General features: G+C 44.5%; 2 protein-coding genes across 9 annotated transcripts; one reads left to right on the forward strand and one right to left on the reverse strand.

Moving 5' to 3' along the window:
* The first annotated feature begins 1,184 nt into the window (after window positions 1-1,184).
* Window positions 1,185-3,182, forward strand: LOC131695624 (zinc finger protein OZF-like). Of its 3 annotated transcripts, none has more exons than XM_058984159.1 (4): window positions 1,185-1,406; window positions 1,458-1,755; window positions 1,817-3,078; window positions 3,166-3,182. In XM_058984159.1, exons 2-3 carry the CDS (start codon window positions 1,496-1,498, stop codon window positions 3,027-3,029), a joined length of 1,473 nt encoding a protein of 490 aa, XP_058840142.1. In that variant the 5' UTR covers window positions 1,185-1,406; window positions 1,458-1,495; the 3' UTR covers window positions 3,030-3,078; window positions 3,166-3,182. The 3 variants fall into 3 exon arrangements, with proteins under 3 accessions (XP_058840142.1, XP_058840143.1, XP_058840141.1); XM_058984160.1 differs by having other exon boundaries at window positions 1,530-1,755; window positions 3,166-3,180; XM_058984158.1 differs by having other exon boundaries at window positions 1,185-1,755.
* A 1,182-nt stretch (window positions 3,183-4,364) lies between these two features.
* On the reverse strand, window positions 4,365-12,378 carry LOC131695623 (amyloid-beta A4 precursor protein-binding family A member 2-like). 6 transcript variants are annotated; one of them, XM_058984157.1, is made up of 11 exons: window positions 12,131-12,378; window positions 10,362-11,347; window positions 9,857-9,989; window positions 8,595-9,042; window positions 8,390-8,537; window positions 8,034-8,279; window positions 7,837-7,873; window positions 7,086-7,225; window positions 5,981-6,883; window positions 5,779-5,919; window positions 4,365-5,647 (listed from the first exon to the last, which is right to left on the reverse strand). In XM_058984157.1, exons 2-11 carry the CDS (start codon window positions 11,145-11,147, stop codon window positions 5,576-5,578), a joined length of 3,054 nt encoding a protein of 1,017 aa, XP_058840140.1. In that variant the 5' UTR covers window positions 11,148-11,347; window positions 12,131-12,378; the 3' UTR covers window positions 4,365-5,575. The 6 variants fall into 6 exon arrangements, with proteins under 6 accessions (XP_058840140.1, XP_058840136.1, XP_058840137.1 ...); XM_058984153.1 differs by having other exon boundaries at window positions 8,034-8,276; window positions 9,155-9,989; XM_058984154.1 differs by having other exon boundaries at window positions 7,086-7,207; window positions 9,155-9,989.
* Window positions 12,379-12,992: the final 614 nt, after the last annotated feature.

Below are 12,992 nucleotides of genomic sequence, written 5' to 3' on the forward strand. Positions count from 1 at the left end.
ATCTGTACTACCATATGCCAGTGAAACCTGGTGCGTATCAGTGGAGAACACGCAACGGCTGCAGGTTTTCATCAGTAGATGCCTGCTGTAGATAATTCGTGCATGGTGGCCTCACAACTGGATCTCTAATGCTGAGCTCCATCGTCGATGTCATCACTCTGCACAGGGGCGGATCCGAAATCTACAAGCAAGCGTTAGACTGGAACCCAGCAGGACACGGAGCAGCAGAGGCAGACCCAGCAGAGGCTCATGGCGGCGCAGCCTCAACAAGGAAATAAAAGAAGTCCGACGAAAGATTGACCTGGCAGCAGGTCAAGGTGATGGCGGGCAATCGCCCAGAATGGCGAACTTTCACAACGGCCCTTTGCACCAACAGGGGTGCGCAGGAATAAAAGTAAGAGTAAGTAGTATCGTTCAACACCATGCGGAACCATCGGACAAAAGTCACCCAGCGAAGCAGGCAGTTCGGGAGACAGATGAGAACAACACTGGGACCATCGAGTTCGTCAACAAACACTTTGGAATCAGAGAAGCAGCAATCAAGACAATTTGACGTTGGTGATACGTGTACAAACGGAATGATTGGTGTACGTGCGTACAGAATGCAGATTTAATCAGCGAATTTTATTTATTAAAAAAACGGTGTATTTAGTAGATGTTGAGTTTGACAGACCGGACTAGAATATTTTATGTGCATTGAATATTTTCCAAGCATTGGCGCACTTTTCTGACGTATTGAATGTATTACAAGTAATAATGTATTTTTGAAGGAGTATTTTAAATTTAGTTCACAAGAGATGTGAACTGCCCCTTGCGTAACGCTAGCCTTACAAATGATCTGTTCCAAGGCCTGAGACTGAGAATCGGTTTCTAAGTCTTACGAAACAGAAGGTTATGTTTTGCAACAGAATGTAATACTAAATGTTGGCTTTACTAGATTTAATAACGACGTCTAAAATTTTTTCAATGTTTTTAATTAGTCGTGAAGGCAGGAAATACATCTTAGTATACATAGATTTTAAGTGATTTGAAGCAAATGGAATTTACGTTCGGATTTTTATCAGTGCACTGTTAAAAATCTGTATAATACAAATAAAGTTGCTTATATGGCAACTCTGCACCCGACAGAAGCGACTGCTCCCACCTGAATGAGTATATTGTTTGTGTTGTGGACAATCAAAGCAATCTGATAAACAAAGTTTTCGATGTTCTGTCAAAGTTTGTTCAGATTTACGAGTTTACGTACTGATTTGCGAGTTTTATTCTACAGTTTCACAAAACTCGAATCAAACATTAGGATAAAGACCTAGTTACTTCCGTGATGTCTGCTCAAGTGAACAGCGCCGAACTTTGTTGAAAGACGAGAAATCGTGAACAGTGCTAAAAACAGCGAAAGCTCGATTGAGGTAAATTACAGTCAGGATTCCAAATAACCGAAAAATAAATTTCTAATGCAGACACCAGCCATTGTCTGGCTAAGAAACATCTAACAAACATGCCTACAGAATATAAAGAACTCAAGTTTCTAGCAAACCAGGAAGTCAACGAATCGATTGACGAAGAAATGCTAGATCAACAAAATAAAACCAGCACGGTTAAGATGGAAGTTTGGCCGGAAGAGAATCTCGTAGTAAATTCTATAACCAACGAAAGTTCTGACTGCCCGAATGATTCGATCAAACTAATCAACCACGATATCAAAGTTCCTCATTCAGATCTAGTTCAACATAGCATCGAAATCAAACACGAGCAGAGGTTCGTGATTTCCTTTTTATTTCACTGACAATGCAAACTGATAGACACTCTTTTATTGCAGGGATAAGTCGGATGTTAATCCGCAGACAGACTCCAAATCAAACGGCCATGAACTATCACTCCCTGACAGCAAGAAACCCTTCAAGTGTTCTGTCTGTAGTAAATCATTCCGCAGTCAATACCTCCTTACGAGGCACAGTTCCACCCACGATAAAGACCATCCGTATAAGTGTGGAGTCTGCAGTAAAACATTCTGTCAATCGTATAATCTGAATCGGCACGAAAAAGTGCACTCCGATAGCAGCAGGCCTTTTAGATGTGATATTTGCGGTAAAGAGTTTGTCCGGCGAGATAGACTCGCCGTCCACGCGCGATACCACACCGGTGAACGACCGAACAAGTGCGAGATCTGTGGCAAAGGGTTCTCCCATTACACCTATTTGGCACAACATATGCGTACGCATGAGACCAAGCAGCCGTTGCAGTGTTCTTTCTGCGGATTGGAGTTCTCCAAAAAAGATCATCTGATCAATCATACCGCCTCACACACCGGAGAGTATCCGTTCAAATGCGAAATTTGCGGTAAGGCATTCGTTACTAAAGCTCAGCTTTCGCAACACATGGTCACACATACTCGCAAACGACCGTACGAATGCGAGCAATGTGGGAAATCCTTTCACCGACAGCTTTATTTGGATCATCACCAACGCACTCATACCGGCGAACGTCCCCACGAATGCAGTGCTTGTGGAAAAACTTTCATTCAGATAGCCCATCTTTACCGTCACATGCGAGTTCATACCGGCAAGAAGCCTCATTACTGTCAAGTGTGTTCCAAAGTATTCGCCACTCGCGCCGAGTTGGACAAACACCGGCTTATGCACACCGGAGAACGGCCGCACAGCTGCGAAATCTGCGGGAAGACATTCTCGCAATACTGTAACCTCAACCGTCACCAGCAATTGATACATTTTAATATCAGACCGCACGAGTGTGCGGTTTGTGGGAAAAAATTCTCCCGTCGGGACGAGCTGGTTACGCACATGGTCGCGCACACCGGACGCGGTTTACATAAGTGTGAATTTTGCGCGAAAACGTTCGCCCTCAAATCGGTGCTGGTGCAGCACCAACGCCTTCACACCGGTGAACGGCCGTACGTGTGCGAGGTTTGCGGCGAGGCATTTGTTCAAGTTGGCCATCTGACCTGGCACAAGCGGTTGCATGCTGGGCCGTCGACGGTAGTTCGGAATGTGGAGAAGTTAGCTGCTAATTAGAATGGAAAGTAATAAAGATTTCTGTTGGTATGACGTGTTTATACCGAAGGTAATTTGTATTTCTGATAGTTTGAACGTTTTGAGAATCAACTTCAACATATTTGGACCCGTTTAAATTTTTTTAATGGATTCTTAGATGACAACTGTATCAGATCGAGCAGGAAGCAGTAGTGTTGTAGAAAACGTAAGTTCGGCTATTTAAAGAACAAAAAATATTTCCTCAATTGTCTTTTACTCTTCTACTTCACCGTGGAATCCTGACTTGTGTGATTCACCAGCTGTCGCTTGGTTTTGAACGCTCTATCGCAAAGGTGTCTGATTAGATTGTTGATTTTAGGGAACCTTTTACAACAAACTTCGCAGTTGTACCGGTATGAACACTGTGTTCGTTTAGACCACCACCCCGGCTGTACGCTCTCCCACCGTGACGAGCAATGTGCTCAATTTGGGACCGTCCATAAATGACGTAGCATTTTTTGAGCAATTTTTAACACCCCCCTCCCCCATCGTAGCATTTCGTCACAAACCTCTAAGTACTCCATGGTAATTACGTAGCTTGACGGTAACTCTCCCCCCCCCTTGTCACCGTAAAATAAAAAAAACGATGTTAGTTTTTCCCCTTTAAAAAAGCTATGTAGCATGCACATGACCCCCTACCCCCTGTCATCACACTTCATCACAAAATACAAAACTCCCCCCTCCACCATATAATGCTAGGTCATTTATGGATGATCAGGCTTCTGTTGTTAACAAATGTTTTGCCACATATTTCGTAAGGGAAGTATTTTTTTGGAATGCATACGTTTGTGCAGTACCAAACATCTATGTATGGCAAACGGTTTCCCGCAAATATCACATGCACATGTAGGTTCGGAAAGGTGTGTGTTTAGGGGATGTCGAAGCCAGTATTTTTTGTTGAAACGTTTACCACAGACATCACATTTGAGCAGTTTAGATCCACTGCCCGGGACTAGTTCGGTTGATTCATATCGATGCACCAGTACCGGGTTGTCAAGGCGTCAGTGTGTCGTACACCATCCATCCACAATCACCGGTCCGACTACGGCACACCTACGGATTTCTCCGTTGAGTAGGCTAGGCCCATCACCTGTGACTATCCGTTCGCGACATGGTCGGTAGCTATATGGGCTAGGTATCCGGAGAAATTCCGCAACTGGGGAACTCTCAGTCAGAGTAGGGGGGTTGGGGACCATCAGAATAAATCGCAGGGTTAGGATATCAATTTTCAGAGTGATTGCATGTGCCAACACCCACTAAAGAATTCATCGTTGGCTTTCTTTCGTATCTATATTTTCAAAAAATCAAACCAAACAATTAATTTCATACGTTTTTCTATTTATTAGCGCCTCCTCAGCAATACTAAACATGCTCAACAACCTTGTTTTTCCTTGCTGCTGATTGTTTTGGGATGATTACTTGCTTATTATCACATTAAATATTTTCAATCATTGGGTTTCTTGTGTATAACATACAGTATTCTGATTCTGTTCGTGACGAATTGCATTGCGCCTTGCTTGACTTGGTTTGTTTTTTTTTTGTTTATTCGCTTTGTTTCGCATTTGCTTGAGTAGTAAGTAAAGACCTGTCGCTACGCGCTGCTGCTGCTGCTGCTCACCAACGTGCGTGAGTTTGTGTATATTCGTGAGTTGTTGCCCCCAGTTCGTGACTATATAACTGGACACACTCACGTATAAATAAGTACGCTTACCAGCGCGTTGTAGCAGTGAAGCGCAAGCTGAACTCTCTTTTTGCATTTCGACGTGTTACTATGAATACGTATTTTTTATATATTGCTAAGAATAAATACTTTATTTGTTTACATATTGTTCTCGATTGTTTTCTACTTTTTGTCCTCTCATGCCATGAGTTTAGCGTGACGAATGAAAAAAAACACTTTTAAAGTCACGTTAATAAAAATAAAGTAAAAAAAAATGCCATGAGTTTCAAGTTTATGCTTTCTTTCGTTTTCCGTTGGATAAATCTGAGCTGCTCTGGATTTTGTTCGATTTGATCCTGATTTTTTATGTGTTGTTAGATTATTTAGTACATTTGGGCAGTTTTATTTTTAAAGAGTATTTTAGTTTGGTCGCGTACAGAAAAAGTATAGAACTGTGTTTATGTATGTATATGTTCTGGAAGAAAGGTTTTCTATGAAAGTGTTTTTTGTTCTGTTTTTATAGGCCCCCGGAAAGCGATGGGTTCAAGCTGAGGAGCTAAATCAACCGAGCGTTCTGAAATCTGTTCTCGTCAAGGAGAGCTTTTGAAATCCACTCGGTACAATGCTCGAAACGTTTTGTAACTTTTCTCTACAATAGTTAATCTATGATACGTAACAATCCTAACCTCTTCTCGAATCTCTTGGCTAATCCTCAAAAAATTATTGTATCAACATAAAAGCGTTTTTGCTTACCCTTACAAGTTATCCGGCGAAGAATGATTACGCGTTTGTTGCCTCTTTGCTTGCAATTCTTCCCGAATCGTGCGTTTTGTATTCCGTACGTTTTCTTCGTATCACATTCGTCCACTTAGATGTAGATTGGATTCTCCTGTCCGGTCAGCAGGCGGAACATCGAAGTAGGCATGGTTTTCATGTGGATCTATGCAACGGGAGGAATGGGTTTTATTAGGGTCCTTTTGAGTACCTACAGCCTTTAACTTGCACTCATCATTGTTGTCAAACAGAAATTGTGATTTCCAGAATCAAAACCTAATAAAATAATTTACTCACCTCGCCTACCGAAGTCGCAAGTAGATTGACGATCTTCTCATGAGGTACCGCCACCACACTCTGACTGTTTATCTCGATTATTCGATGGCCAACCCGAACACCTCCTCGTTCTGCGATCCCACCACGCAGTAAACTGCAGATCTGAGGGAAGAAAAGTTCATTAACTCTGCCAGGATAATTTCATCAATCGCAAATCACTCACCACTCCATTCTGCACGCTAAACCCGAGTTGGTACTTCGTGTTAGGTCGCTTGATCCTCACTTCTACCACCGGAGCGCAAGGTACCACCGTGAACTTAACCGCCGTCTGTGTTTTGGTATTCTTGATGTAACCCTGGCAGGTCGACAGCGGTAACCCCACCAAGCTCAGTCCATTGATCGCTATGATCTGATCGCCGATATTCAGCTGCCCGCACCGGGCAGCCGCTCCAGTCGAAGCCAAATTGGCAATCACAACCGTCGGTAGCATCGATCCCCAACCGGATTCCACGATCACAACCCCTAGAATCTCACCCTTCGCCTTCGGCACTACAACCTCTTTCTGGAGTTCTTTCTTTGCGAAAATCTCCAGCTCATCTCCAAAAATCTCCTGACTATTGAGCACCTCCTGGTAGTCCATTTCCTTCATGAAACTGTGATCCTCAATTCCATTCGCCTTCAGGAACTCCATGTAGGCCACCTGGAATGCCTGTCCGATGGATTGCGCGATAAACTGAGCCTCGTCACTTTCGAACACGTGGCAGATCATCTTCGGCGTCCGGTTACCTCGCGAAATAGGTTTCTTCGGTGGTGGACTACTACCACCACCACCACCACCACCACCACCTGCGTCTGCATTACTATTACTACTACTATTGATCGTGACCTGCTGCTGGCCAGTTGTCAGTGGAGCAGCCGGATCACCTCCGGGATCACCGGTGTCTTGCGGTACGAAGCGTCTTCGAGCCATCAGCACAACGAGATCGCCAATGTCTGCGATGTAGGAGATCGTCCGCAGGGCGTGATCCATCATGATCTCTTTCAGGTCGGTGTTGAGCACCATGATCTTTTCGGTTGAGATGAACAGATCCACTTCCGTGCTGGGTTGCGTTTCACCCTCGGGTGCCTGCGGAAAATCATGATTGGTTAGATATTGGAGGTATGGTGATAGCTACCGAGCAAACGGTAGCAGTTAAAGTCTAGCGGTCTTACCAAAGCCTTCAGCGATTCAGTTAGCGTAAGCGCGCGAGCAATTTCAAAAGAAAAGTGGGATTTTGTTTTGGGTTAGCGCGACTATGGCGGAGAATTGAAGCAATAGCCTAACTTACCTTGATCCTCGAGACAGCTTCCTCCGCTTGCATCATGCGTGTCGACTTCGTCGGTTGACCTTCGCAGACCAGCTGGGTGGAACCGAGGTAGCGTGCGCGGAAGAGGACGCCCTCGATCAGAACTGTTGGGTCCAGTAGACCTGAGGAGATGCGAGGTGGGGAGGTATTGTACATTCGGATTATAGGGGCAGGTCACTAGGTTATGCACTGGTGTAGGTGTTAGGAGGTTTTACAAGAAATGTCCGTTTGGATCCACCATTCAAGTGCATAACACAATCGTACACCAAAATTGTGGGGAACACTTACAACATCGGGAGGCAATTTAAAATCCACAAAAAGGGGTTAAGCGTGCAAAAGAAACACACACAGCTCTGAGTAATTTGGATTTGATTAGATAAAAGCGAAGACTACATATCAGGAAGAGGCAGATTACAGCACCTCTATCGTCCGGAGATAGAAAGCTCAATGTGAAAGTATATTTGCGTATATCAATAATGAATGAAAGTTTTTTTTATGCTGTTTTCAACACGGCTAAGACCTTTGTAGATCCATATCGCCGTCATTGTTTTGGCTTCTTGATATGTTGGCTACGCTAAGACACTGAGCCACAGACAACAGACTATCACAACTGATTAAAGGAATGTATGAAAGTCAGTCCGTGACTGAACTACGATAATTTTGGTTAAAATCATTCTTGAGTATCGACCTATTAGAGACAATCATTTTTAATAATAAAGAACAACTCACTTACCCTCTTTAGTTTTGCATTTGCTCTTTTTATCGGGATCCTAAAATTGGAAAACGTCAACATTAATATTTTTAAATGATGAAGATAGTACGCAACATAACCAAGTTTTGCCAAAAATACAAACTTGATTATAATGCTGAGATCTACTACAAAACTTCCAAACACACAAAAACAAACAAATGAACCTAACATAAACGCACACTTTTATGCTCCGGACTGCTGTCGGCGATCACCGTCGCAAGCTGCTTCAGCTCATCACCGTCGGACGGTGACAGTTTCACACATCCACCGTTACCGTACAGGTTCGTGATGCCTACGTTGTTCACCGGTGATTCTGCCGACAGTTGCGTCCCAAGACCAGCTCGGATTGCTGTATGATTTTTGCTGATCAGTGGTACCGCGGGTGACCGGACGGAGCGAATCTTTGGTCGTTCGGTCCAACTCTGCTGGCAGTGTCCCAAAAATGTGATGGATGAAAGAAACATGAACACAAGATGAAAACATTGACAGAACGAAGACAATATGGAGTTGTCAGTTAGTGACTGTTGCTTCCTACCTTTTCGTCTACGAATCCATGCTCATCGAGTCGCTGCTGTCCTAGTAGACGATCTGTTTCCAGATCGGTATCAGCTTCCTCTTCGTCGGCACTAAGTAACTTTGCTGGTTGGTCGGAGTCTAAACTTTCTCGTGATTTATCGTAGGACCTGGAAATATCAATCGTCATTTTCTTGTTAGTTAAGAATCAGTTTTTTTTTTCTAACCTCGGAACCCAAACGGGAGAAATCGAACTCGTTCCCTCCTGATCGGGAACTAGCACCGAGGTTCCCTCGATGGAAGGCAGTATTTTGGTCTTTTGTAGTGCCGCTTTGATATCCTTGATTGCTTCCTGCACTTCGTCACACGAATCGAGCTCCTGGACCTGGTCACACTGATCCACGTCCGTCGCAACCAATTGGCTGGAAGATATGCGCAAGTTACCTGTATCCTGTTCGCTGTCGGCTCCAACGTTTACTGACTGTTGGTCCATCACGATCGATATCCCCGATCCGGGAGGAGGTAGATTGTTCTCGGTATCGGAAGCATGCCCACTGGACAGTCCATCCTCCAGGATTGGCATACTGCTGTACAGACGACCGTAATCGGTTCCCGAGTCACCATTACCTCCGCTTCCCACGTGACCGGACAGACCATTCAAATCGCCCGAAAGTCCTGCAGGAGATAAATGAAGGTGGTTCATGATTACGATCGTCAACTTGATACTAATTACAACAAACTTAAACAAAACTAAGCGTCATGCGAAACCAGAACCAATACTACCAACCGTATTCATTGCCAATGTATCGCAAAGACACCTCCGAATCCAGATCACCACAGTTTGAGTCATAGTCGGTCGTTTCCGGCGAAAGAGTGAAATTCCTTAACTTGCTGTCGTCCAGTGGATGTTGATGTTGCTGCTGATGTTGTTGGTCCAATTCGGACTCGACACCGCTGCCAGGCTCAATGTACAGTTCAATGTCCTGTGCTTCCCCACCCCTACCATCACCACCACCACCACTGACTGACCCGTAACCTTGATAATGACCTTGATGAGAATGATAGTAACGTTGTTGATTGTGAAGTTCGGTTTGTTGCACGCTGGCGACACCATAACGATAATGAGTGTTACTGTACTTTTGATAGTACGGGTAGTTGTTACTAAGATGAGCACCAATGGTAGCGTTCCGGTCTTGATCGTCCTGATTCTCGTCGTCACGACTCGGAGAGGATGGATCGGCTTCCCACTCCCGCCGACGCTGTTTGGTAGCCAATCGTTGACCGACGTAGGCGTTACTTTGAGCATTCCGGTTAGTAGTAGTTGTAGTAGCGTAAGCGAAGAAGTAGTCATCGACCGCACCACCATCATTGTCATCGGCAGCATCGGTACTGGTTAGTAGCAGGTTGGTCGGAGTCTGGTTACCTCGGTCTCCCTCGTCCAGGTCATTGTTAGTGGCGAAATAGTCCGCATAGGATAGGTTGAACTTACTGTCGGTAGTGTTCCGGCCGCTGGCGGGGTCTTCGCCGCCGTACTCGTTGTCATCATTGAGATTGATCAATTCCGGGTGGGACTCGCTGGATTGTTCCGGGGGCGTTTCCGATGGGCACGGGGAGATGACACGCTGGAATAGGAGCAGCAAGAGAAAATTGTTGATAGGTATATTTATTGTTTTTTCACTCTTCGTATCAGGAAGAAAGTACTTTGTCGCTTAGTTTATTTTTTGTCACACAGATGGCCTCACCGAATCACTATTCACACTGTACGCTTTTGTGCACAATTATATATCTTGTATCAAAAACTTCAGATCAGAGCACTCTTACAGCAAAGGTTTGCTTGCAATTGCCTGCTCTTGCATAGAAACATTGAATGCTATCTTAAGACTGTACCACTGTAAACAATTTGGTTGTTTAGATTACAAACACACTCGTTAGTAGTTAATTCCGAACTTTCATTACCGTTGTAATAATTTGATAACAGACACCCAAACTCTCACCTTAGGAAATCCAGGTTTCGGCATCGCGGATGTCCTCCCTGTTGCAGCACCACCATGCGGACTCACATCATTCCGGTCTATGGGGCCGAACCTCCGCGGCGATCCTTCATACTCTGCAATCGTCAGCCCTCCGATAATGCGCTGTACCTTCGTACTATCCACGTCGTAGTATTTCTTCTCATTTTCGTCTTCTCTTCCACCACCATCACCGCAACCTTCCTCACTCTCGGAAGGAACCGGAGAGCTCCCCAGAATATCCCGACTGCTACTCATTCTCCAACCACCACCCGATTCGATATCATCGAACACAACAATATCTCCGTCGGACAGCATAGAAAACGAAGAGAACTGTTGCTGCCGACCGCTTTGGTGTCCCCCCAACAGCACGGCTCCTCCAGGACCGCCGATCTGTGTCGGACTTGATGGATTGGTAGAGTTGTTGCTGTCATTGTTTCCACCGGAACCAACCGGGCTGCGACCGACCTTAATCTGATGGTGCTGCATCAGGGTACTGTGCTGGTAGCGCATTTTCGTGTCCAGATCTGTAAGATCCGGTGAATTGAGCACGGTACTGGCAGGGGTTGTGTTTGGCGTTCGGTGATTGATCGCTCGCATTTCCCAGAGTAGCCGATCGGAATCTTTACTGTAGATGGTGTAGTTTTGGGGACGTCCTGGTGGCGGGGGATGACGAGGTGGTCCAGAGCCACCGGTGCCATTGGTTGTCCCTCCACTACCCGCTGTGGTAGCGGAGGATGACTTGAGCTGGGTACCGTTTGCGTAGGACATTAGAAGTCCGGTTTAAGTAGATTGCTTGCTCGGAGCGCTTGGGATAGCTGGATTGAATTTACTAAATTGCTTAGTGTGTGTTGGTTAACGTAAATCAGTCTTGCTTATTTGCTGAAGAGTAACAAATGGTTTTGCTGTTAGTGAAGTGACCTCGTGGGTATCGGTGCCTCATATTGCTTGCAGGTCAAATGTTAGGAAATCTGTAAAAAAAAGAATAGATTAAAAATTAACGTCTAAAAATTATTAAATGATAATTTATGAGAAGCCCAAGTTACGAAGCTGCCGCGTTGTCTAGTTCCCAATTCCCAACCCAGGGCTCAAAAGCTTTTTAAAAGGTTTGACACTATTGAACGTAATTTTCATTAACAGGAAACAGTAGATTAATGCTCAATTAAACGGTTACATACAAGAACGACACAAAATTAAACATCCAAGATAATCATGTTCTGAGAATCAAAAAACAAAAAAGAAACAAAAAGCGATTCATTCAAATACGAACGTGACCGCAATTTCAATGTGTTGACGCCAGGAGTGTTTCTAGCTTATGCTGTCGAGAGTTGTAAGCTTTGCAAGAAATCCAATCACCTGCTACAAACAAGCGCACACACCTCGCTGCATGATCTAACACCTAGCAAACCTCACGATTTTAATTTAAATAATTACAATGCAGGTTCCGACATCGACTCCCTATGCGACGCAGTCTGATGCAGCTAAAAGATGATTCAGACAGTTTCCCATACTTCCAATAGGGGGACCTTGATTTACGATCGGTCCCGGAAACGAGGTCAACTGATACGCAATTAAACCGAACCCGAACATGGGAAGCTCGTTTCGACCGAAATAAGCAAACAGCGCAAATGTTACTTCTATTTTAGGAAGACTTTTTACCATCTTTAAAAAGACCCAAGAAAAATCAATAATTTATCATCACTTCCAGAGCTGTCGACTGGCGAAGTAAAGTGGAACACCGTGGAAAAACTCACCGTCAGTGCCAGCTCGGGACAGAATCCGTACGGTAATAGTGCGGCAACATTCCAACTCAACCGGTAGAACCGAATCTAGAATGAAAAAGTTCCACTTTCTGACTGAAAATGATGCTTTTCGTTATCACTGCTAATCCTCGTCTTGACTGCTGCTATCAAAAACCACAGAGACTCTCTACTCGCTTCACACAGTAATATTATGCTCTATACTCTGATGATGGCTACTGATGACTGCTGGTTTGTGGAACGACGGAGCAGCGGAAAAACAATCACAACCGCACTGACAGAACGAGACGTCGCTGGATCTGTTTACTTTTTCTGTGCGGATTTGGTTCACATCTAAATTCACACCTGATGATGACGGCGCACAAGACGGATACAGGTGTGCACATTTTTTTTTGTGTGTGAGTGCGGTTGTCATTTTTCTTTGATGAAGCCGAAAAAACAAGAGGATATGAACTAAGAGATGAAGAAGAAAAGCACAAACAAATGACGTAGTGGGCCTTTCTGTTGCCATAAGTTTTCTTTCGGTTCGGTCATAGTTAATTTAATCGGTTTTTTCGAAGTAAAAAGTGTCCCTAAGGGTGCTAATAGGTAGATGCGAGGTGAAGCTCGGCCTTTTCTCACTTTTCATCGTGCGCCAAATAATCAGGATGCTCGTTCATTCACTTCAAGGGCCCCGGCCGCCATGCTTAATTTTGCAAGTATTTAACTAAACACTCAAAAGTGTCAAATGTTCCCACCTTTCTCCCATCTTGGACGGCGCACATGTACCGTAGGGCTGTGCGATATTTTCGTTGTGCAAGTTAAACCAGGGTGGCATTCCGAAACTTTTTGAAACCATTTCGATAAAATGTCTGCG

Source organism: Topomyia yanbarensis, unplaced genomic scaffold (genome assembly GCF_030247195.1).
Source record: "Topomyia yanbarensis strain Yona2022 unplaced genomic scaffold, ASM3024719v1 HiC_scaffold_480, whole genome shotgun sequence".
NCBI lineage: Eukaryota > Metazoa > Arthropoda > Insecta > Diptera > Culicidae > Topomyia > Topomyia yanbarensis.